General features: G+C 45.8%; 1 protein-coding gene across 1 annotated transcript in view; it reads left to right on the top strand.

The window, feature by feature from the left end:
* LOC136006491 (IST1 homolog) overlaps nt 1-20,817 on the top strand; it is a 28,032-nt gene extending 7,215 nt beyond the window's left edge. Inside the window, exons 5-6 of the mRNA XM_065664520.1 lie at nt 780-791; nt 20,633-20,817. Coding sequence (XP_065520592.1) covers nt 780-791; nt 20,633-20,817 — 197 coding nt within the window. The remainder of the gene's footprint in view (nt 1-779; nt 792-20,632) is intronic.
* The last annotated feature ends 5,190 nt before the right edge of the window (nt 20,818-26,007 follow it).

Genomic DNA, 26,007 nt, shown 5'->3' with positions numbered 1-26,007 from the left:
CTGAGGAGGCCAAAATCTGCTCTCTTGAAGTCCAGGGCAGTGGGCGTGCTGCACGCTCTTCTCACTGTCCTGAGGGTCTCGAACTCAACCATCTCATGATCGCTGCAACCAAGGCTACCATGGAGCGTCACATTTCCAACCAGCCCTTCCCTGTTGGTGAGCACGAGGTCAAACATGGCACCCCTCCTTGTCGGCTCCTCTATCACTTGCAGAAGGAAGTTGTCTTCCACACAATTGAGGAATCTCCTGGATTGCTTGTGCCGGGCCTTACTGTCCCTCCAACAGATGTCAGGGTGGTTGAAATCCCCCATGAGAACAAGGGCCTGAGAGCGTGAGGCTTTTCCTATCTGAGTGCTTCATCCACAGGTTCCTCTTGATCAGGCCGTCTGTATCAGATCCCCACAGTAATGTCTCCCATCACTGTTCTCCCTGTAACCCTGACCCACAAATTCTCTATCGACTGCTCACCTGTCCCCAAACAGAGTTCCATACTCTCCAGCCTATCCCTAACATAAATATCAACTCCCCCTCCCCGCCTGCCGGGCCTGTCTTTTCTAAAGATTCTGTAGCCTTCCATTCCAACGATCCAGTCATAGGAGCCATCCTACCATGTTTCTGTGATGCCTATTATGTCATACCCCTGTAGACGTGCACACATCTCTAATTCCTCTTGTTTGCTCCCCATACTACAGACATTTGTATAGAGGCATCTGAGCCGAGCTCCAAATGAAGCCAGGTCATCGGCTGGAGCAGCTGGAATATCTCTACATTGCTCCAAGCATTTATTATAGGTGCTGGCAACTGACTGGGAGTGCTGGGATGGAATGTTGCCCCCTCCCCCAACACATCTCTTTTAAAGCTTTCTTGACCAGCCTGGCAAGCCTCCTACCAAAACCGCTCTTCCTCTTCAGTGTCAGAGCAGCTCCACCAGCCTCCAGTAGACCTGTCCTCTCAAACTGAGTCCCATGTTCTAAATACCCAAACCCCTGACTGTGGCACCACTGCTCTAACCATTTATTAACCTGCCAAATCCCCCTAGCCTTTTTAAGGTCCTCCCCTTTATCCTGAAGAATTGATGAAAAGACTGAGCTCCAGAGCCCCTAACCAGTTCTCCCAGGGCTCTGTAGTCCTTAATGTTCTCCTGGCTACTGCTGTCTATACCACTATAATATCCCTTAAAATTGGAGGATCAAAAGGGAAGCAAAGAAATCATTGATGATTTTTTAAAATATGGATTATTAATTGAATGTGAATTGGAATATAATACTCCTCTCTTGCCAGTAAAGAAATCTGATGGGAAAAGTTACAGATTAGTTCAAGATCTCAGAGCAGTCAACAAAATCATGGGGGATATTCATCCAATAATAGCTAATCTGTATACCTTATTAACTAAATTGAATAATAATCAGAAGTGGTTTATGGTTTACTGTTTTGGAGTTAAAGGATGCATTTTTCTGTCTGCCCCTGGCCAACGAAATCAGAATTTCGTTGCTTTCAAATGAGAAAACCCTGAAACAGGAAGGAGGACACAGCTCACTTGGATGGTGCTACCTCAGGGATTTAAAAACAGCCGGACCATTTTTGGAAATCAATTGGCAAGAGAATTAGAATCCTGGGAAGCACCCACCCAGACAGGAACTTTACTACAATATGTTGATGACCTGTGAATTGCTACTGAAACTGAGAAAGAATGTGATCAATGGACTGTAGAACTGTTAAACTTTCTAGGGCTATATGGATACTGGGTATCTAAATCGAAGACTCAACTAATTCGAACTCGAGTATCTTATTTAGGATATGAAATAACAGGAGGGCAACGAGAACTTGGAGCAGCTCAGAAGGGAGTAATCTGTCAAACACCATGACCATCCATGGTTAAAGATCTCCGGATGTTTCTGGCAATGACAGGGTGGTGTCTACTCTGGATCCATGATTATGGTGTTCTGGTAAGACCCTTATATGAGCTGCTAAAAGAAAATCCAACCTTTCTAAATTGGACAGATCAAGCTGAAGAGGCGTTTAAAAATTTAAAGACAGAACTCATGAGAGCTCCAGCTCTGGGGCTCCCAGACATAACCAAACACTTCTGGCTATATTCCTACGAGAAACAGGGAATAGCCTTGGGGGTTTTGGCTCAAAGATTGGAACCTTACAAAAGAGCAGTGGCCTATTTTTCAAAACAGCTGGATGAAACAAGTAAAGGCTGGCCTGGATGCTTGAGAGCAGCATTTACCTTAAACATCCAAGAGGCCCGAAAATTTACACTGGGACAAAAGATCACCGTGTTAGTGTCACACGCGGTGTCAACAGTCCTAGAACAAAAAGGTACTCATTGGCTATCGCCACTGCGTTCCTTGAAATATTAAGCCATCCTAGTAGAACTGGATGATGTGGAAATTGTGGTCACTAATGTTGTGAATCCAGCATCTTTCCTTCAGGAAACCCCCACTGAACTGTTGGTTCACGATTGCTTGGGCACTATAGAGACAGTATACTCGAGCCGACCAGACCTGAAGGAGGAGCCTCTGGAGGGTGCAGATTCCTGTTTCACTGATGGCAGCAGCTTTGTTAAAGATGGTAAATGACGAGCAGGATAAGCCATAACTAGAACTTCAAAGGTAATAGAAGCTAAACTATTACCCTCTAACACCTCAGCACAAAAGGCAGAAATAATAGCCCTGACTAGAGCCTTGGAGTTGGCAAAGGACAAGCGGATAAACATATGGACTGATTCCAAATATGCCTTTGGTGTAGTTCATGCACATGGAGCAATTTGGAAAGAATGAGGACCTTTAAATACGCAGGGAAGACAAATTAAACATGCAACGGAAATTCTGCGATTGTTAGAAGCTGTACAATTACCTAATGAAGTGGCTATCATACATTGTAAAGGACATCAAAAAGGTAACTCTGATCAAGAGATTGGAAATAATTTGGCTGATTGTGAGGCTAAACGGGTGGCAGAAACAGAAAGAGTTGAGGCTATGTCCTTAATTCCTGATGATAAACCGGTAATTAAGCAAAATAAACCTAAATACTTCAAAGAAGATATGAAACTAATTGAAGACTTGAAAGGACAGGAAAATGAAAAGGGTTGGATAAAAATACCTGATGGGTGAGTACGGATCCCCTATAATCAATTATGGAAATTGATACAAGAAGCATATAACAAAATTAATTGGGGAAGTAATGCCTTATATAAACATTTAAACAAACAGATCATAGGAAGAAATTTATATACCATAGTGCAATTAGTGACAAAACAATGTCAAATATGTCTGAAATATAATCCCAAGACTGAAAACAGGAATCAGGTTGGGACACTTGGAAAAGGGAATTATTTGGGACAACGGTGGCTGTTGTGGTTTAAGACCAGCTGGCAACCCAGAATCACACAGCCGTTCGCTCACTCCCCCAGCTTCCTTCCCCTACTCCCAGAGGGATGGGGAGGAGAATTGAAAGAATGTGACTCCCACGGGTTGAGATGAGAACAGTCCAGTAACTAAGGTATAATACAAAACCACTACTACTACCACCAATAATAATAATGACAATGATAAGGGAAATAACAAGGGAAGAGAGTACAACCGCTCACCACCCGCCGACCCATACCCAGCCTGACCCGAGCAGTGATCTAGCCCTTCTGGGTAATTGCCCCCAGTTTATATACTGGGCATGACGTGGGGGGGTATGGAATACCGCTTTGGCTAGTTTGGGTCAGGTGTCCTGTCTCTGCTGATGCGAAGGGTTAACCAATGTACAGGGGGGTTAGGGTTAGGCCGCTTGCTTAACAATGCTACTGCTTACTCGTGCTTACTCAACAAATGCGGGCTCAACACTTATCGTGCTTGCCGGAACAGGGTGAGAGGGCCAAGGCTATTGATAAGAGGAAGGAACAGTAACTCCTGTTCTCTGGACCCCTAAACCGTCTGAAATCAGCTTTGCGGTTTGGACAGTGACTAAATCATCAGGGAACATGTGCAACGACTACAGATGAAAAGTTCAGGGAAGACTCGTTTGCTTCATCCTGAGACCCTCGCCCACGACCACCAGGAGACACTACGCAAGCAAAGACCATTTACCTCATTATAATATGAAGCGGGGATAGGTCATGAATATGTATGGGTGCGTTGCGTAACCTCATGAATATGTAATGGCTCAGAGGATAACTATAAAGGAGAACAACGCTGAGGTGTGCTTGCCTTTGGAGCGCCTCAGCGCTGAATAAAGCATACCTACTTTACAACTTTAACGAGTGGTGGAGTCTACCTGTGTATCAATTTGGCGAGCCAGCCAGGAGACATCCGTTCGGCAGCAGGATCGGTTGAAGGGTGGACATGCTAGGCCCCCCAGGCCGTTTGCCTGGAGGACCTCCACTTCTCGTCTGCTCACTGCGGGGACAGACAACAACCTGTGCCAGCTGCGGAAAACGGTATGCTTGTAATTTAGGGGGCCTATAAGTCGTACGCCTGGCTGGGGCTGCTGGTAAGCCACGCAGAGACGTCTGGCGCACAGGGTAGTCCCCGTTCTGGGAAAGGCAGGGCTTGCAAGCAGTAGGTTGGGGACTCGTTGACCTATAGAGTGGCTGCTAGGGATCCTGAGGGTGGATCGGGTGAGTCCAAGGACTTGTCGGCCGATAGAGCGGCCATGGACCAGGCGAGTCCGGGGTCTCTGCTGCATCCCTGGTTTTGGCAGCCAGGACGGACCTGCTAATGACTGTGTAGGAAGCAGGAGAAGGGTAAGCGGAACTGATACGCGGATAGACTCCACAACTCGTTAAAGGTGTAAAGTAGGTATGCTTTTATTCAGCGCTGAGACGCATGGGGGATAGCTCTTCCAAAGGCACGTGTACCTCAGTGTTGTTTCCCTCTACGTTTATTCTCTAAAGTTATACATATTCATAAAGTTGCACAATACACCTATACATATTCATCATATTCATGTCCTATCCCCACTTCATATTATAATGAGCTAGAAGGTCCTTTGCACCTGCTCAGTGCCCCCCTCCCCCCCCCCCCCGTCATGGGCGAGGGCCTCAAGATGAAGTAAATGAGCCTGAACTTTTCACCTCTAGCTGTCACGCATGCTCTCTAGGAGTCTGGTCAAAGTCCAAACCACAAAGCTGGTCTTCACTGGAACTAAGTAACTGTTCCTCCCCCTTATCAGTCTGTTTCTTCCCCTTATCAGACTGTTTCTCCCCCTTATCAATAGCCTATTGTCCTGGTACTGCATGGCAAGCTTGACAGGTATTTGCAAACAATGCTTTCTGCTAAACAGGCAAAATTCCTTTATCCCCTCTTGCACAACCCCCTTGTACGACCCCCTTGTACAACCCCCCTGTACATTGGTCAACCCTCTGCATCAGAACCACTGTGTGGAGTGTCTGTGGGATCCCGTGTGGGGGTGAAAGTGTTTTGTGTGGCTGAGACATGGCATAGCTACAAAGCGAGTGTGGAGTCCTGATCCGCGCTTCCGTGTTCTCCGCGAGGAGAGCGGCCGGAGATGGACGAAGCGTATTTGTTTTGCGTTGTGTCTAAGTGTTTTGTGAGACTGAGACGTGGCATAGCTACGAAGCCTATTTGTCTTGTGTTCTGTCTATTTGTTCTTGTCTATATGTCTGTCATTAGTGTTAAAGATTACAGTGTTTGAGTGGTGGGGGAGGAGTAGACGAAAGTAAACCGTGGCTAATTGGGGGGTTAAGAAGAGTTCCCTCTCTGCGCCCCAGTGGCTGTATAAGAGAAGTATAACCTCTAATATCTGTAGTCCTACTCTTGAGACCTGGACTTTACACTCAGTACCAGAGGACTGTAGCCTCATATATGGGTGCATAATAACTTTTGAACAGTGGAATCTGCCGTGGATACTAGGACAGTGTAAATTTTGCTGGAACCGAAACTATGATCTAATAACAGGGGAGTCGATCTGCAGAACCCAGAGATATTATTTTACTGAAACCCAAAGAATATCATAAAACTTGTGTGTAGGTGCTCTCATATTATTTTTATAATTGCATCCAAGGAGCACTGGGAGAGAGAGGCTATAGAGATTTGTAAAAGATTGTTTGAAATGGGAGCCGGTCAAAGGAAGGAAATTCTGAAGAAAAGCCCATTGGGTTGCATTTTGGGACATTGGAAAGAACTGGGAGGGTCTCCTGGGGGCTCGGTAAACAAGAAAACATTGGTAAAATATTGTAACCAATGGTGGCCTTCATATACTTTGGAAGATCAGGATAAATGGCCTAAAAATGGAACTCTGAACTATAATACATTGTTACAATTAATGTTGTTTTGAGGTGGCAAGGAAAATGGGATGAATGAATGTATGCAGATATGTTTTTTCACTTTAAGAAAGCATGTGGAGTGATAGACTGAATGCAAAATTACTATAGAACCGCCAGATTCCTTAATTTTGGCTTTGGAAAAGGACACGGAAAAACCGAAAGTTAAGATGGAGAGATGTTGTTCAGGTTGTGATATTGCGGAAATGATGCTTAAAGTTAAAAAAAACAGTAATCAGGAAGATAGGTAGGAAAATTATGTATCACGGGTACCTCCAAGAGGAGCACCCTCTGCATCTGTCCTATCAGATATTGATAAGGAGGAGGAGATTGCTGTCACTGGCAACAAGTGGCAGATTCACATTCAGAGTTAAGAAAGGGTTAAAACAGAAGTGCTGTTGCAGAGGCAGGCATCTGCAGCCCCTGCAGAGCAGGGTGAGCAACTGTGAGATAAAAAAAAAAAAGGGAAAACCAAGGGGGAACTGAGGGGAGATCGCACAGCTCCTGTGTTTGAGCATGGGATGGGTGCTGGGGCAGGCAAACAAGTGGGAAGAGACATGTTGACAGAGGGGACTGAGGGGTTGTTGAATAAATGTGGACGGGACTGAAGGAGGAAGCATGGAGAGCGTATAGGAATCGGGAACAGGTAGAAAAGAAAAAGCTGAGTTGATCACTAATCATATTGAAAAAGAAGTCCGTGAAGATATACTGGATCAGGTATTCCCAGGAGTATGGGCCACGAATTTACCTGGAAAAGCCAAAAATGCACCCCCGACAGAGATTAAGCTCAAGGAGGGAAAACAGCCAGTCAGGATCAAACAGTGCCCCCTGAGAAAGGAAGATAGGGAAGGAATTTGCCCAATAATTGAAAATTTCCTATAGCTAGGACTGCTAAAAGAGTGCCAATCTGATTTTAACACCCCTGTTTTACCTGGTTGTAAACCTGATGGGTCATACTGGGTGGTACAGGATTTACGGGGTGTTAACAAAATAACTGAGGATCTTTACCCTTGATTCGGAGAAAACTCCAGGAACAAACTTGCCAACAAAGTTTTCAAGCTGATGAGCAGGTATTCTTTATTGCGGCGCCGGGAGACACGGGGGATAGCTCCTCCTAACGTGTGTCTCTCCGTGTTGCTACACAAGCCATCCTTATATAGTCCCTGGGCATACATACATTACATCATTTTCCAGAAAGCTCCCCGCATGCGTACAGAATTGTGGTGGTGGTCTCTGAGGGTCGTTTACTTCTTCCAACAATCTTCATCACTTCTGGCAGCCTTTGGAGCACGCGCAGTAGATGCTCGTCCCAGTTTAATTGGTTCGTTAGCACCAGAGACGTAATAATCCTCCTATCCTCCTACTTATCAGTTAGTTTAACTGTAGCCCATCCTGGACACTTGCCATTCCCAGATACTCCTTATCCCTGTGTCCTGTTCTTCTAGACTGTTTTTCTTAAAACTATGTCAACTATAACGACTTATCTTGTACAAGAATGCTCAGTATGTTCTCTAGCTGCACTCTATTTTTTCTATGTATCATGCACATCAGTAATTTTCCATTGCTACTGTTACAAAGCCATCAAACTTAACATTACTTAAAACCGATTCTAAAGGTTTATATATTCCATTTTGTAATTTTGTGCCCCCCTTGTCTCACCCTGTAGTAGCAAATCCATACACTTTGCTAACATGCTTAACACCAGAGCTAACCTGGTTCACTGTTCTAGGTTTGAAGGATGCTTTCTTTTGCCTCCCTCTCCATGAAGCCAGTCAGAAAATCTTTGCATTTGAATGGGAAACCCCTAAGAGTGGGCGCAAAACCCAGCTCACGTGGACGGTGCTGCCCCAGGGATTTAAGAACAGTCCCACCCTGTTTGGAGAACAACTTTCAAAAGTCTTAGAGTCCTGGGAAGCTCCACTGGAAGAAGGGAAGTTATTGCAGTACGTAGATGACATCCTAATAGCTACCCAGACAGAAGAGGCCTGTGTGGCCTGGATGGTATGACAGGATGGTGTAGATTGTGGATCTACCATCATGGACTAATTGTTAAGCCTCTATATGCACTAATCGTAAAAGACAACAAGAATCTTCAGTGGACAAAGGAAGCCACTCGAGCCTTCCACCAATTAAAAAACTGCCTTGATGTCGGCACCAGCCTTAGGACTCCCAGACGTGAGTAAAACATTCTTTCTTTTCTCCCATGAGAAACAAGGAATTGCCTTAGGGATACTAGCACAGGACTTGGGCCCGTACCGGCGAGCAGTTACTTATTTTTCCAAGCAATTGGACTCTGCAGCCGAAGGATGGCCTGGATGCCTCAGGGCCATCGCAGCAGTCGTGCTAAACATCCAAGAAGCACGCAAATTCACTTTGGGCCAGAAAATGACCGTACTAGTGTCACGCACAGTGTCCACAGTGCTGGAGGTGAGAAGCGGGCACTGGCTTTCCCCACAAAGGTTCCTGAAATATCAAGCCATCATGGTGGAACAAGACGGTGTAGAGATAGTGGTAACTAACATTGTCAACCCAGCTTCTTTCCTCAGCAGAAACGAAGGAAAACCGGTACACCATTATTGCCTAGAGACTATTGAGACTACAGTCGTCCAGATCTGAAAGATACCCCTTTAGACGACACAGAAACCTGGTTTACTGATGGGAGCAGCTATGTCATCAGTGGAAAATGGCATGCTGGATATGCAGTTACCACCTGCAGAGAGGTACTAGAATCTGGACCTTTGCCAATAAACACCTCTGCACAAAAGGCGGAGCTGATTGCTCTGACTAGAGCCTCAGAAATAGCGAAAGGGAAGAATATAAACATCTATACAGACTCAAGATATGCATTTGGGGTTGTACATGCACATGGAGCCATTTGGAAAGAAAGAGAACTGTTGAACTCGCAAGGGAAAAACATCAAACATGCACAAGAAATAGTGAGACTGTTGGAAGCGGTCCAACTGCCTGAGAAGGTAGCAATTATGCACATCAAGGCACACCAGAAGGTGAGCTCAGAATTAGAAGAAGGAAAAGAACTGGCGGATAGAGAGGCAAAAGAAGCGGCAAAAGGTGAGATAACAATTGAAGGAGCTTTAATTCCTGATGGGAAAATTTCCCTGGAAGGTAAGCCAAATTACAACAAAGATGACCAAAAATTAATCACAGACCAAGAATGAGGAGGGGTGGTCCAGCACAGCACAGGGAAGAATAATTGTCCCCTCCTTTCTGTTATGGTCACTAATAAGGAACGAGCATCAAAAAATGCACTGGGGGGTAGATGCCTTATATAAATATTTGACAAGCAAAATTATGGCTAGAAATTTGTATGCTGCTATCCAACAGGTAACCCGCCAATGTGATCTCTGCCTCCAAACAAACCCCCAAAATAATCCTAAACCCAGAATGGGTCAAATTGGGAGGAGCAATGGACCAGGACAGCAATGGCAGATCGACTTTACAGAACTCCCAAGAAAAGGGGGGGGTAAAGATATTTGTTGGCATTAATGGATACCTTTTCAGGTTGGCCAGAAGCCTTTCCAACTAGAACGGTGAAAGCTTGAGAAGAAATGCAATCGATGCTAAGGACATATGCCTCGATACAGAACAAGGCATCTGTCATTTTGAAGTCCACCCAAACAATACTCAAAGCACTGTACTTGTATATATTGGCCAAGGCTGTGTGTGCTTAAGAACTGCTTGTGCTTTTATAAGGATAGGTAATAATGAAACTGTAGCTATTAAGAATAATTCTAATCTTTGTATTTGTAATTTTACTAAGATCACTGGGTGTGACTTCACGTATTTAGTACCAGTTGTATCCCACCAATTGCTAAAGTCTAATTACACAATGTACCACAAATTATCACCTACACCCATTGGGATGAACCCTATGTTGGTAAGGCAATTAATAAAACATCAAGACTTAATTAACATTTTGAAGGAGGTCCAGAAAAGTGGAAAGAAAACTTAAATTACCATTCATCATAATAGGGAAGAAATAATCAGCCTTGTGAAGGGTAAGGCAAGATAAAAGTCACCACTGGTGGGATGCACTTTTCGGATGGTCACCGACTACAACTGGCATTTTAAATACGTTACTTCACCCCACTGTTGTTCTTTTAATATTAGTGTTAGCTTTGTGTTATCCATTGTGTTATTTGTTTGGAATTGGAGGATGCTGCGACAAGCGGTGATTTTGACTTATTTGTCAAACGCACATGGTAAAGCACTAAAAGATATCTTTGTCAGGAGTTTGCTAAAAGAAGAATCTATGTATTAGTAAAAGAATTTGCTAACTTTATAGAAAAAGGGGGACTGATGCGAAGGGTTAACCAATGTACAGGGGAGTTAGGGTTAAGCCGCTTGCTTAACAATGCTACTGCTTACTCATGCTTACTCAAAAAATGCGTGCTCAACACTTATCGTGCTTGCTGGAAGAGGGTGGGAGGACTAAGGCTATTGATAAGAGGAAGGAACAGTAACTCCTGCTCTCTGGACCCCTAAACCATCTGAAATCAGCTTTGCGGTTTGGACAGTGACTAAATCACCAGGGAACATGTGCAACGACCACAGATGAAAAGTTCAGGGAAGACTCGTTTACTTCATCTTGAGACCCACGACCACCAGGAGACACTACGCAAGCAAGGACCTTTTACCTCTTTATAATATAAAGCGGGGATAGGTCATGAATATGTATGGATGTGTTGCGTAACATCATGAATATGTAATGGCTCAGAGGATAAATATAAAGGAGAACAACGCTGAGGTGCGCATGCCTTTGGAGGAGCGATCCCCCATGCGCCTCAGCGCTGAATAAAGCATACCTACTTTACAACTTTAATGAGTTGTGGAGTCTACCCGCGTATCACTGCTTCCTCCCAGCTTCCCCACCTCCCTGGCAGAGCATGAGAATCGGAAAGTCCTTGGTCAGACTAAACATTACTGAGCACCAACTTAAAACATCGGTGTTATCAGCGTGGCTCCCAGGCTGAATGTCAAAAACACAGCACTGCACCAGCTACTAAGAAGGAGAAAAACGACTGCTACTGCTGAACCCAGGACAGTATCCACCCCTTATTCTATACCATTCACGTCATGCTCAGACCCCACATTTTTCAATATAGCATCACTCTTGTCTCATATATATATATATATATATATATACATCCACACACACACAAAGAGAGAGGTATCATACCTTAAGGCATGGACGAATCCCTATGAAGCTGCTGAGTTCATCCGGACCATGATGTCAGGCTCCATTTCTTGTCTTTCAGAGCAGGAGAGGTGGTGCACAGTGCTGGGTTCTTGCCTGCTGATGACACCGCGGAACTGCTGGTCACTGCTGAGCTCGTCTGGTTTCGTCAAAGTTCATTCCTTGTTGGAATGATGGTCGGAGGGAAGTCAGGGCCAGTCGCTGGTGACCTGAAGACATCTGGTTGGTGGGCTATAAAAGTGCTACATAGCAGGCAACAGCATACAATTGAGTTCATTGGCTGTTTTTCCCTAAAATCAAATCCCCTTGAGGTACACATCGGATTTCCCCATCTTCCTGCATTACCCACCAAGTATATCTGGGTCCCCGAGCAAAAGCAATCACATGAGTGAGTTTGCCTTTACCTGAAGCAGGAATAATCCTGACTGTCTTCCCCAGCAAATTCTTTATGTGCACCACAGGAACTTTGTCCGCTTCCACAGTATGTAAAAGTTCTGATTGGGCTGGGCTAGCCCTGTTGGCAGATCCTCTGGTGTTGACCAACCAGGTGGCCTTTGGTAAATGTGTATCCCAATGTTTGAAAGTCCCACCACCCATTGCTCTCAGTGTAGTTTTTAAGAGCCCATTGTACCATTCAGTTTTCCCAGAGCCTGGTGCATGGTAGAGGATGTGATATACCCACTCAATGCCATGATCTTTGGCCCAAATGTCAGTAAGGTTGTTCTGGAAATGAGTCCCATTGTCTGACTCAGTTCTCTCTGGGGTGCTGTGTCGCCACAAAATCTGTTTCCCGAGGCCCAGGATAGTGTTCCGGGCAGTGGCATGGGGCACAGCGTATGTTTCCAGCCATCCGGTGGTGGCTTCCACCATGGTAAGCACATGGCGCTTGCTTGATGGGAGTGTGATATTGTCAATCTGCCAGGCCTCCCCATATTTATACTTCAGCCATCGTCCTCCATACCAAAGAGGCTTTAACCATTTGGCTTGCTTAATTGCAGCAGGTTTCACCTACGTGAATATCCTGGGCAATAGTGTCCATTGTTAAGTCCACCCCTCGGTCACGGGCCCGTCTATATGTTGCATCTCTGCCCTGATGGCCTGAAGATTCATGGACCCACCGGGCCAAAAATATTTCACCTTTATGTTGCCAGTCTAAGTCCATCTGAGCCACTTCAATCCTAGCAGCTTTATCCACTAGTTGGTTTTTCTGGTGTTCCTCAGTGGCCCGACTCTTGGGTACATGTGCATCTACATGGCGTACCTTCACCACCAGGTTCTGCACCCGGGCAGCAATATCTTGTCACAGTGCAGCAGCCCAGACGGGTTTACCCCTGCGTTGCCAGTTGCTCTGCTTCCATTCACTGCAACCACCCCCACAGGGCATTTGTCACCATCCATGAGTCAGTATTGATTCGGAGAAACCTCCTGGAACAAACTCGCCAACAAAGTTTTCAAGTTGACAAGCAGGTATTCTTTATTGCAGCGCCGGGAGACAAGGGGGATAGCTTCTCCTAACGTGTGTCTCTCCGTGTTGCTACACAAGCCATCCTTATATAGTCACTGGGCATACATACATATTCACGAGGCTATGCATGAATTACATCATTTTCCAGAAAGTTTCCCACATCCATACAAAAATGTGATGGTGGTCTTTGAGGGTTGTTTACTTCTTCCAACAATCTTCATAACTTCTGGCAGTCTTTGAAGTACCAGCTTAATTAACATTACAGACATAGCAGTCATCCTGCCCTTCTACTTATCAGATAGTTTAACTGTGCCCATCTTGGACATCTGCTATTCCCAGATACTCCCCATCCCCAGCTCCCGTTTTGCTATTTTGTTTTTCTTACACTTTTTGTACTAAGGTCCTAAGGACCTAAAACCATGTCAACTGCCTTCAAGCACCTCAGTTATTTTCCATTACAAAGCCATCAAACTTAACGTTACTTAGAACCGATTACATTTTGTGATTTTGTGCCTCCTTGTCTCAAATCCCCCCTTTTTCTATCCTTCTGCAAATTCTCTTGCAACATTTTATATACTACCTTTACCATCTAGAGTCTTTTTGAAATAATTTCCTGTTTCTACTTGATGCTTGATTTCATTTCTTTTCCAATCTTTATAATTTATCATAGATCATTCACAATACCAGAAGGAACATTGTATCATACCACAAGTAATCAATATTAAAACAATTAATATTAATATTAATATTCCTGCAACCAGTTGCCTTAACCAGGAGAGTTTAGGTAACCATGAAGTTAACTTTTTCCATATTTCTTCAAACCCCCAGGGGTATCATCCTTGGCCATTTCATGAAATATTTTAGTTTGTTTCCAAATTTCCTCCAGATCTGTTTCAATTCTGCCAATTTGATCTATGTAGGAAAAGCAACTTTTATTGATTATGGAACAAATTCCTCCTTGTGAAGCCAATAACATGTCTAGAGCCATTAATTTTTGTAATGCCATTTTAGATAGGCTAGTTATCTCTTTTTGTTCTGCTTTGATTATATCAATAGTTTTACTTTCTATTTCCTCTATGGTTGCTGAGATATTTACAATTGCCTTCTTTAATTCACTTACTCCCAAAGATGGAATTGGCCATCTCACAAAACTATGAAATGCGGTGTTCCGTTCAGCAAATAGGGTTAAACCCTTGCTTAAACCGTTTAGCAAAACTTCTAACCCAGGTTCCAGAAGGATACATGTCAATAATAGTAAGATTGGGTATCACGGCACCTAAGGAGCATGCCCCCTTCCAGTTGGGGTGTAGGATTTTATAAGCATTTTCTCCACATAACCAATACCATCCTTTCCCCTCAGGAATGGGCCACCACTGAACCACGATACCATCTATATTAATAGTGTGATTGCAGTTTGAATAGTGACCTACACCTGTGACATTTAAACAAACAATCTCCTACTCTGGTTCCTAGTATCTTGTATACAGGTATACAGGTATAATATTCTTTACTTGGATTAGGATTAACTATCCCAAATCTTAACTTGTCCCTTGGACATAGGTTGCTAGTATTCACCCACAAATTAGTCCATGAGATAGTGTTGGGAACTGGAATGCCAACGGTAGGTCCGGATTTTCTCCTGATTTAGGCAACTGTGCACACACCCGACAGTCACTACGATTAACAACTTTAGTGACATTCTGCATTAATTTCAGGTATAAGTTTTGGTCCCAAGCTTGTATGCCAGTTATCATGTAAGTCCAAATTATGACCGACGCAATTTCATATGTAAGGGTCCTGAAGGTTGGATCCGCTATGTGTTCTCTGGGTCTGGTGCTTTCTTTATTCTTGAATAATGTATCCAAGCAGGTTGTTCCTTTATCTTCACTGCTGTAAAGGTGGTCAATAACATCTGGTACGGTCTGCTCCACTTCTCCTGTAGAGGATCTCCTGAAAAATTCTTAACATAAACCCAGTCTCCGGATCTGAAAGGGTGAATCAGATAATCCAAACCTCTCTCTCTTGTCCCTAAGATTCTCTTATTTATTTCTTCCAATTGTTTTTCCAGATTGGCCAGAAACTGCCGGAGATAGCCTTCTCCCACTTCCTGAAGACTTTCTCCTTTAAACTGGGACTGATATGGTCTTCCATATAAAATTACAAATGGGCTAACCTCTTCTTTCGACCAAGGTTTAGTTCGAATTCTTAATAGAGCCAGTGGTAACACCTGGTACCAATATAAATTCGTTTCCTGATATATTTTACTAATCTGTTGTTTGATCAGCTGGTTCATCCTTTCTACTTGCCCACTGACCTGAGGCCTGTATGGAACATATAGTTGCCAATCAATTTCTAATTATTTGCTAATTTCTTGTAACAATTTTGCACTGAAGTGCGGGCCTCGGTCGGAGGAAATTGCCACTGGTACTCCAAAACGAGGTATTATATCGTTTAACAATGTTTTAATTACTTGTCTTGCATTATTTATTCTACAAGGGAATGCTTCTGGCCAGCCTGAAAAAGTATCCACTAACACCAACAAATATCGATAACCTCCTATTCTCGGTAATTCAGAAAAATTTATTTGCCACTGCCATCCTGGACAACTTCCTCTCCCAATTGTCCCTATTTGATTACATTTAAAAATCAGTCTTCTTCCGGGTCACATGATAGAGAGGGCTTACAATCAAACTGTAATTTGGGATGTGCATTCTCCAGAACCCCACAACACCCAAGAAAGCTTGTGTTTCTTTCTTATTAGTTGGTGGAGACGTTGCTGTTATCTTGTTGATCACATCTGTGGGGATCTGGCAACATCCATCTTGACATTTTATTCCCAAAAATTGAATCTCCTGTGCAGGTCCCTTGACCTTACTCCGTTTTAGGGCAAAACTGGCTTTCAGCAGGATTGGGATTATTTTCCTCCCTTTCTCAAAGACTTCTTCCGCTGTATCGCCCCACACAATAATGTCATCAATGTATTGCAGGTGTTCTGGAGCTTGCCACTCTTCCAGTGCAGTCTGGATCAGTCCACAGCAAATGGTAGGGCTGTGTTTCCACCCCTGGGGCAGTCGGTTCCATGTGAACTGGACACCCCCCAAGTAAAAGCAAACTGTGGCCTGCACTCTGCTGCCAAAGGAATTGAGAAAAATACATTGGCAATATCAGTGGTGGCGTACCACTTGGCTGCCTTTGACTCCAGTTCATACTGATGTTCTAGCATGTCTGCTACTACAGCACTCAATGGTGGTTTGACTTCATTTAGGCCACGATAGCCTACTGTTAGTCTCCACTCTCCATTAGACTTTCGCACTAGCCATATGGAGCTATTAAAGTGTGAGTGGGTCCTGCTGATCACTCCTTGGCTCTCCAGTCTACGAATCAGCTGATGGGTGGGAATCAGGGAGTCTCGGTTGGTGCGATATTGCCGCTGATGCACTGTTGTGGTGGCGATTGGCACTTGTTGAAGTACCCTCTCCTGAGGTAGTCTATGCCAAGGATGCATGGGGCCTATGGACCAGTCACAATGGGGTGCTTTTGCCACTTCCTCCCAGTCAGGCTGATTTCAGCCTCCAGTACTGTCAACTCTTGGGATCCTCCTGTCACTCCAGAAATAGCATCTCGGAGTTGATGAATCATTTCATCCACTGTTGGTGGTACTATGTCATTCCAGGTTATTGATGCCAATGAGTGGGCATGTGATGAAGGTGCATTCCACGTGAATTTCTGCCACATGGGTCATGTACATTTGAATTCATCTGGATCTATAGGTGCATTCCTGGCATTCGGCCTGCTGATTCCCTCAGAGACTGGATGTCTTTCTCTAGAGTAGTCCACTTGGCCAAACGATTCATAACATCATCTTTGTATGGAAACCTTTCTTTCACAGCTACCAAGAGCTGCCTCCAGAGGCCGAGGGACCGTTTCTCTTTTGCAATTGCTTTGTCAATTCCCCCTTCCCTAGCAAGCGATCCCAGCTGCTTAGCTTCCCTACCTTCTAGTTTGTGACCGTCGGCTCCATTGTACCAGCATCGGAGCAACCAGGTGATGATGTGCTCCCCTGACTGACGGGTAAAATCTTTTTGCATGTTCCGTAGCTCGGTTGAGGTCCGGGGTCGAGAAGTCACCTCTTCTTCTTCTTCTTCCTCTGATTCACGTAATAATAACTCCTGATCAGATGCTGTCCTGGGTAGGAAGCGCATTCTTTCTTCATCTTTCTTCATCTTTCTTGCCTCTTTTTAGCTTTTCCCCTTGCATACAGGGGCAACCGCTATTGGCACGAATTGGTCCTCTGGTTTAGCTGCAGTGGTTATCACCATGGTTGGAGTGGCTGCATTATCTGTTGTCGGGGTTTGGGTAGCTGCTGTACTTGTCACTGGGGCTGGTGTAGCTGCTGTACTTGGAGCTGGAGTAGCTGCGTTATCTGTTGTAGTCAGAGTTTGAGTAGCTGCTGTACTTGTCACTAGGGTAGGTGCAGCTGCTGTATTTGGAGTTTGAGTAGCTGTGTTGTTTGTTGCTTTGCCATCAGATCCAGAGACATTTTTTTTCCTTTCGAAGGTGCTGGGTAGTGTTGAACAGGGCTCTGTAAGCATAGGCCAAACCCCAGCACGTTGACATGATTTGTCCCTCTCTGGTATGACCAGGATGACAACACACCTCATTTAAGTGTTTTACTAATTTTTCTGGATTTTGCACTTGTTCAGTGGTGAAGTTCCAAAGCACTGGAGGGGCCCGCTAGCCTAGATACTTGCCCATACTATCCCCCACACCCTGCCACTCATGAGTGTCCAGCCTCAGGGAAAATCTCTTGGTCCTCCTATATTGTCATCTAACCCTAGACAAGACCCAATCCCGACTCTGCTTAACTTTCGAGATCAGATGAAATGGTCGTGGGTAAAACACACTCTGGATGCGTGCCAGCATGCTGATCCCCATCACAATCAGCAGGCAGGTCTCAAGGGTACCTAAAGGCCTTTCAAAACATTCAGGACTCTCAAATGATGCTGTAAATAGTCTGGTGGGGTGGCTGGGAAGGTAAGGGAAAGTCTCCTTCATAGGCTGACCACCCGAGGAGGGGAAAAAAGATGTGTAATTGCTAAAGACTCCTATTATATACCTCCCAAAGTATAGAGGTGGTGACCACACTGGGAATGCAAGCCAGATCAGTTTCATGATCAATGAGTCTTGTATTACAAGTCATTACCATAAAGTACAGTGAAACAAGAACCTTAGCCAAAGCCCCCCAGCTGATAAACATTAAAACTGCAAATACCGGCTGTAAGTAAGGTACGACATGCTGAACCTCTGAGATTAAGAGCAACAACTTTGAGAGCCAGTAAATCAGCATTGTGACGAGTGACTATTAATCCGAAACAATAAATGCTTATCACAAATACAATTAGACACACTCTGGCTAGATCTGTCGTTATCTGAACCCTTCTTGCCCCACGTTGGCGCAAAAAAGAACTGTCGTGGTTTAAGCCAAGCTGGCAACCCAGAACCACGCAGCCGCTCGCTCACTCTCCCCCCTGCTTCCTCCCCCTGCTCCCAGAGGGATGGGGAGGAGAATCGGAAGAATGTAACTCCCATGGGTTGAGATAAGAACAGTCCAGTAAGTAAGGTGTAACACAAACCCACTACTGCTACCACCAATAATAATAATGATAAGGGGAATAACAAGGGAAGAGAATACAACCGCTCACCACCCGCCAACCAATACCCATCCCAACCCGAGCAGTGATCTAGCCCTTCCGGGTAACTGCCCCCAGTTTATATACTGGGCATGACGTGCTGTGGTATGGAATACCCCTTTGGCTAGTTTGGGTCAGGTGCCCTGTCTCTGCTTCCTCCCGGCTTCCCCTCCTCCCTGGCAGAGCATGAGACTGAGGAAGTCCTTGGTCAGACTAAACATTGCTTAGCAACAACTAAAAACATAGGTGTTATCAACGTTGTTCCCAGGCTGAAAGTCAAAATCACAGCACTGCACCAGCTACGAAGAAGGAGAAAAATGACTGCTACTGCTGAACCCAGGACAGCAGAGTATCTTCTCAAATCAGGGAAGATCCAGAATTCCACTGGGAAACTCAAGAACTAGAGTCTGACTTAAGAGTCACTACTAGGTCTCTGGCTTAAGCTGTCCCGTTGGACCAAGAATAGGGTGTTGCAAGATAAATGAGAAAATGAGAAAGCAGCAGCTCTATGTGATAATGTATTTTTATACTGTGTAAATCATACTGTTCTGCAGCAGGAGAGTAAAAGAAGAAAGCACCGAGAGGATAGATAGGGTTGTATTAATATCAATGCTGAGGTTGTGTACATCAGAGCAGGGCTAGTGGTGATAGCTGTTATCCCTTGGTCCATCTGCCTAAAGGCTTACAAGATGCTTCATGCAATTGTAATTGGACCATAACAAAATTCTCCTGCCTTGTGCAGTGTGATTCTGCTCTGTGTATTTTGAAAACACTTGTTACCTCCAGCACTTGATAAGGGTGGAGAGGCTTTTTAGAGTAAGTAGACCGTTGCCAGCTCCAGCAAGGGTTTCTAAGGTAGTTCTCTGGGGGGTGTTTGTGATCCGTGCTGAAAAAGATAGGCCTGTGGTTGCACTGGGTCTGGCTCTATGCCTCAGTCTGACAGCTGGGTGACAGCGTGCGATAACTGCGTGTGTCTCTAGGAGGTGCTAGAATGGAGAAAGCCGGGGCTTTGGATCCCTGTAATGCGTTCCCACCAGTGCAGGTGTGGCACAGCTCCGGCCGGCTGCAGCTGGCTGTGGAGGGGCATCTGCTGCTGCTTGCTGCAGCCACAGCACAGGGCTGCTGTCGTAGTTTAAGCCCAGCCAGTAACTCAGAACCACACAGCTGCTTCCTTGCTACCCCCCTTCTTCCTCCCCCCTCCTGGGGGGATGGGGAGGAGAATCAAAAGAATGTAAATCCCATGGGTTGAGATAACAACAGTCCAGTAACTAAGGTATAATACAAAACTACTACTGCTACCACCACCAGTAATAATAATGATAAGGGAAATAACAAGGGGAGAGAATATAAAACTAAAAAGGGAAAGGGAAAACAACGATAAACACAAGTGATGCACAGTGCAATTGCTCACCACCCGCCAACCAATACCCAGCCCAACCTGAGCAGCGATCCGGTCCTTCTGGGTAACTCCCCTCAGTGTATATACTGGGCATGATGTGCTGTGGTATGGAATACCCCTTTGGCTAGTTTGGGTCAGGTGTCCTGTCTCTGCTTCCTCCCTGCTTCCTGTGCCCCTCCTCACTGGCAGAGCATGAGACTGAAAAGTCCTTGATTGGAGTAAGCATTACTTAGCAACAACTGAAACATTGGTATGTTATCAGCACTGTTCTCAGACTAAAGTTAAACACAGCAGTGCACCAGCTACTAAGAAGAAGAAAAATAACTGTTACTGCTGAACCCAGGACAGCTGCCAGTCTGGATCTGCCTCAGCTGCTGCCCTTGCAGCCACTTAAACCTGAAACTTCGTGGTTTTCCCCAGTGAGTCTGTGTGTGATCTGAGCTGTGTGACCACTTGTCCTATTATGAAGAACACATTGGTACCGCCCTTTTGGTAGAACAGCCTTTCTTTTGTGTGTCCCTGTTTGGCCTGTGATGGGACTGTGATGGTGGTGAGGTGAAATGATATTTCTCTTAACTCTAAATAGGGCCCAGGCCTAAGTCAGAGGCTTCTCCTAAACCAAAGGCTGTAGCTCCTAATACCACTGATAACTTTGTGCTGCCTGAACTACCATCTCTGCCAGATACACTGCCAACAGCATTTGCCGGCACCAACTCTTCTGCCTCTGAAGACATTTCTAGGAGATTTGAGGAGCTAAAGAAGAAAACATAAAACTGACTGGGCTGTAACTGCAAGGTTGAGGGGCAGGAGATTACGATGGCTCTTCTCTCTGAAGCCAACTCCCCTTGAAATTTGTTTCCTGTATTAACTTCAAATAGATGCGCTCTGCTTTTTGATCTCTTTTCCTGCTGTACTTTAACCAAATGCTGCCAATGTCCTGATCTTTGTTGCTCCAAGAGGTGAGCTGCAGGGAATCTGGTGAGATTGAAGCAGGAAGCAGCCCCTGTCTGGCTGGGTAGCTGTATAGGGAAGCTGTGCTTGGCCTTTGGTCTCGATGGCATTAAGGTGATTAAGTCACTTTGGTAAGACTTCCAGCTAACCAGGGCCGAGGTGCAGAACTGCAGTTGTGTGTCAGGAGATGCAGCACTGCCCTTCAGGTTGTACCTATCTGCCACCTCCTTGGCTCCAACTGTATCTGCTCACAGTTAGCCTGATGTCCTCTTTCACTCCTGCTGGATGCTTGGGGATACCCCGTGGCCTTGGCAATGTTCTCGGTGCAGGGCTCTGGTCCCTGGCCGCGGGAGGTGGCACTATGCAGCTCCCTGTCCTGAACCCCCTGGCACCACGAGCGGGCCAGGCACTCGCGAGTGCTGGCTGCTGCTCGCTGGGCACTAAACGTGCAGGTTGAATAGAGGCCAAGGGGACGTTGATGGGACGTGTGGCAGCAGCTCTGCTCACCCTGAGCGCGGTGGGGAGGTGCTGGTTGTACCCGTGCCACTCGCAACATGCTCTGTGGCTTCTCTGCACATAATTTTTCCACAGGACCTTTCTTTAGCCTTTTGGATGATTTGTATCTTGCGGGTTGGTTCCTGATAAAGTCTGGGTTCGGGAGCAGCCGTGTCTGGTGAATGCTTTTGCCGGGGATCACGCACTGACGGAACCTCCCACGCTGCTGCCGCGGAGCGCCGGGACCAGCGGTGACTGTGGGGGCCTCTCCCTTCATCAGCTTGCGGGTGGGGTCAGGGCAGGCTCGCTCCGGGTAGGGTAGGCTAGGCTAGGCTAGGCTAGGCTAGGCTAGGCGGTTGCGGTTTGCTGCTGGGCTCGGTGTTTACGGCCAGTGATGAGCGGTTCTATGCAGCGGTGATGTCTAAACTCCTCGCTTTTCTCCCTGAGGTAGCTCATGGGCTGCCCTTGCGCCGGTGCGGCTTTGCGGCGGGCGGAGATCGTGGCCGGGAGGAGTGGTCGGAGGGGGTAGCCAGGGCGTGGGGGGTGGCGAGGGGATCGCCGGTAGTGGTGATGTGGGTGTGGGTGGGTGGCTGAGTCTCAGGGTGACCTGCCGCGGTCCATGGGGTCATGAGTTCTGCCAGCCTGCGGAGGTGCCCAACGGGGCTCCTAGGGTGGTTCCGGGTTCAGGAGGTGACCCCGGTAGGAGCTGTGGGTCCCCCGGGGCAGAAGGGACAGAGGGCAGGGGACCGGGACTGCTCCTGCAGGGACCGGAGCGAGTCCCCAGCTCTGTTTCCCCGGGTCAGCGGGCTCTGGCTCCTGGCTGCCCGCATGTGACTCAGCCCCTATCCTGCAGGAGGTGCAAGTGCTCGGCTAGCAGTTCTGCAACCTGGTGGGCCTGGTGGCTGGCTTCAACAAGCATGGCGAAGCTGTGGATGAGCTGTACAAGATGGGGTTTGGCTTTATGGAAGTCGGGACTGTTACACCCCAGCCCCAGGAGGGGAATCTCAGGCCCAGGGTGTTCTGGCTGGTGGAGGACAAGGTGGTTGTTAACAGGTGGGACCTGAGGGTGCTGCTCTGCAGGGTCTCATGGGCTGTCTGCCCAGGGGGGGGGGGGTGTTTATTTGGGTGGTCCCAGTTCTGCTGTGGTCTGCGCCGTGGTGGCTTTTGGGTTGGATGTGCTGAGCAGAGCCGAGGGACTGTATGTCTTCCTCATGTTTCTGTGTCCTGCTCATGGCTTCTGGATGCCAGCCTAGCCCTGAACCTTGCCTGTTCTGGTGCAGGTATGGATTCAACAGCCACGGCCATGCTGCAGTGGAGTGCAGGCTGTAGGCCCACCAGGAGACACAGCTCTAGCTCGCTGGTGGTGAGATAAGCTTATAAGCCTTTGCTCTTGGGGTCTGCAGGGTGGGTTTGGGGGTCTCCCAGTGTCCAGGCACAGGAGGGCCCTGGCCAGAACAAGGTGCACTTCGACAGCAGGAGCCCTCTTGAGGCTTTGCGCAGGACATGTCTGCTGAGACTAGTCAGAGCTGGACAGTTTCTGAGAGTAGCCTCTGCTGGGTGGCCAGGCTCCAGTGGTGCTGGAGGTGCTGACTGGGGCAGCTGTGGCGATGCTCCTGTGGCTGCAGGACAGTCCCAAGCCCACCCCCATGAAACACATGGGTTGCATATCCCCATCTTGATTTTTAGCTGGTGCTGGGGCCTCCTTTATCAGGCGCTCTGGGCAGTGGGTGGTCCTGCTGCCCTGGTTCAGCTGTGTATGCGTTCCAGCAGGGATGCTCCTTGGAGTCAAAGTGGGCAAGAACAAGCGCTCCACCAGTGCTGCAGCTGACTATGTGGCTGGGGTCTGGATGCTGGGCCCTTTGTCTGACTACCTGGTTGTGAACGTCTCCGGCCCAAACACCCCAAACCATACCATTGTACAAACAATTATTAGTAATGTATCTGCAGGGCAAGTGTTCTGACAGACAGGGTATGCCACAAAGTGACCACACACTAGCTGTATAATATGCAGAGTTTATTAAACAAGCACACTAAAGCCAGTAAGCACACTAAAGCAAGCACAATAATGTGAATTAGGTAATTATCTCTCTCTACATAGAGAGTGAATAAGTCATTACCATATAGAAAGAAAAGAGGTTAAGAAGAAATACATCACCAATTACCACTGAATTATCGTCCAGGTCCACACTTCCAGCTGGGAAGCCCTGTTGCAGCCGATGCCAGGAGTCTCAGGTATATTGGGAAAATTCCCATGTGGTGTGTCCACCCATAGGTGAGGCTTCTCTCATGGCCACAAGAGGGTCCTGCTTTTATACCCTTATCAAAACAACTGGCCTTATGCCAGATCTCTAATCAGTTATTCGTGGGACCGTGCAGTTACTCATGATCCCACCGTTGGCCAGGCGCCCTAGTGCGGCCAAGTATGAAGGTCATAGAACAGCTGCACACCTATGTTTTCCTGCCTCTTTCTGGCAAACAGTCATGATGAACATAACCGTATATACTCTGCCGAATACACTGTGGCAAACAACATCCTTTGTTACAGCTCTCGGTCATGAGAGGGGAATCAACTCCAAGCCAGGTTCCCATCCATTACATTTGGTCCTTTGATTCCCAATCATGACGGAGACACAGAAGACACAATGTCTCACACTTGGTACCATAGACAGCAATTCCATATTGTTAATGAGTGTGACAACTATTATGCATATTGACGGATGCTATAGTTATATCCCCAAATACTACTACTCAGATCGTATACGTTTTCAGTATTATGAGCACAGTGAATATAAGAACTAGGAAGGTTACAACATTTGATATCAACAACATTAGCATTAGCTACAGTTACTGCATCTTAATCCATTTGATGTTGTACAAACAATTATTAGTAACGTTTTTCTGAGAAACTGGTTGTCCACCTCTGTACTCCTGAGGAAAATGTTGAACTTGCTACTGTTATAAAAATTCCGTCTTAGCCATGGTCTGATTTAATTATTTTATTACAATTGATTAATATCGAGAGGCAATAAGCAAGCAGCGCTGGGTGCGTAGGGGAGACTCTCCCCTCGCACAAAGACCTCGCCGGGGTCTTTGGGGTCCAGTCTCTTATACTTCTTGGTCTTGAGTCTCAGCCAGTCCCTTCTTCATCTGTACCCGGATGCCGACGCGGCCCCTTTTCATTGTTCTTTTCTTGTTGCCGAGGTCTGCTTTTCGGTGAAGAAACTTCTTGGAAGAGGAACTGAACCCCTTGGTAATTTATTAATAAAGAATCTTTTATCACAAGCTTAATCACAGCCCTAGTTCTATCCTTATATGGTTATTTAGTCAAAGCATAGGTTTCACGAACCCCTTCCTTAAAGCACTCAAGCAGTAAAACAAAACCTTATTATTCTAACAGTCAAAAATGATTAAAGAGAAGACTATTCTATTCCTTTGTTTCTTCTTCTCTCCCTTCATTATATTGACAGCAACATTTATTATAATCAAAGTCGTTTTTATACATCCCATACATGGTACACTGGTCACAGGTGCATTGGTAACAATGATTCCCAAGTTCCTGACACGAATCATTCTCGTATTCTTTACAATTCCCCCATTTGTTTTTATTTAACCTATTGATTCGTGTTTTGGCTTCTAATCTAATGACTGCTTTCCGAGCCGCAGATAATATTGGAGTCGCCCTTGTTTTTAGTATCATCAATGATTGAGCTTCTCCTTGGTCTTTTTGGACTCCATTGGTACAGCAGTTAATTGCATGTTCTGGATAACTGTATGCATTAATCTGGTAAAACACGGGATTATACATGGGATAGTTAACAGTCCTCCTAGTATTCCCAATACCACTATCCCAACTTTAGTGATCCAATCCCCATTAAAAAATTGTCCCCAAGATCCTAGTCCTCCAAAATTAATTCCATTCCATGTTTGAACTGGAACATGAGCTATCTTCTTCATTTCTCTTGTAAGTTCATTTATAGCCTTTCCTTCGTCATCTATTTCTAGAAAACAATTGCTAAGATTAAATTTTCCACAAACGCCTCCTTCCTGAGCTAGTAAATAATCTAAAGCCAAGCGATTCTGATATATTGCAGTTCTCATTTTAGTATTTTGCTTTGCAACTAATCCTAATACATCTCCTGTTATATTTACTACTTTTTCTACTGTATCTTGTAGCCTTATAATCCTATTCAACATATATATAGGGGTCCTATGTCCCCAGGACCCATCTTCAGCCTGAGACAAGGGGGGCACAAAATCACAAAATGGAATATATGAACCTCTAGAATCAGATTTGAGTAATGTTAAGTTTGATGGCTTTGTAACAGTAGCAGTGGAAAATTACTGAGGTGCAGGATACATAGAGAAAAAAATAGAGTACAGCTAGAGAACATACTGAGAATTCTCACACAAGATAAATCGTTATAGTTGACATAGTTTTAAGAAAAACAGTCTAGAAGAACAGGACACAGGGATAAGGAGTATCTGGGAACGGCAGATGTCCAGGATGGGCTACAG

Source organism: Lathamus discolor, unplaced genomic scaffold (assembly GCF_037157495.1).
Source record: "Lathamus discolor isolate bLatDis1 unplaced genomic scaffold, bLatDis1.hap1 Scaffold_242, whole genome shotgun sequence".
In the NCBI taxonomy this organism is placed as follows: domain Eukaryota; kingdom Metazoa; phylum Chordata; class Aves; order Psittaciformes; family Psittacidae; genus Lathamus; species Lathamus discolor.
The sequence above is the reverse complement of the archived record's forward strand: the minus strand, read 5'-3'. Positions and strand labels throughout refer to the sequence as shown.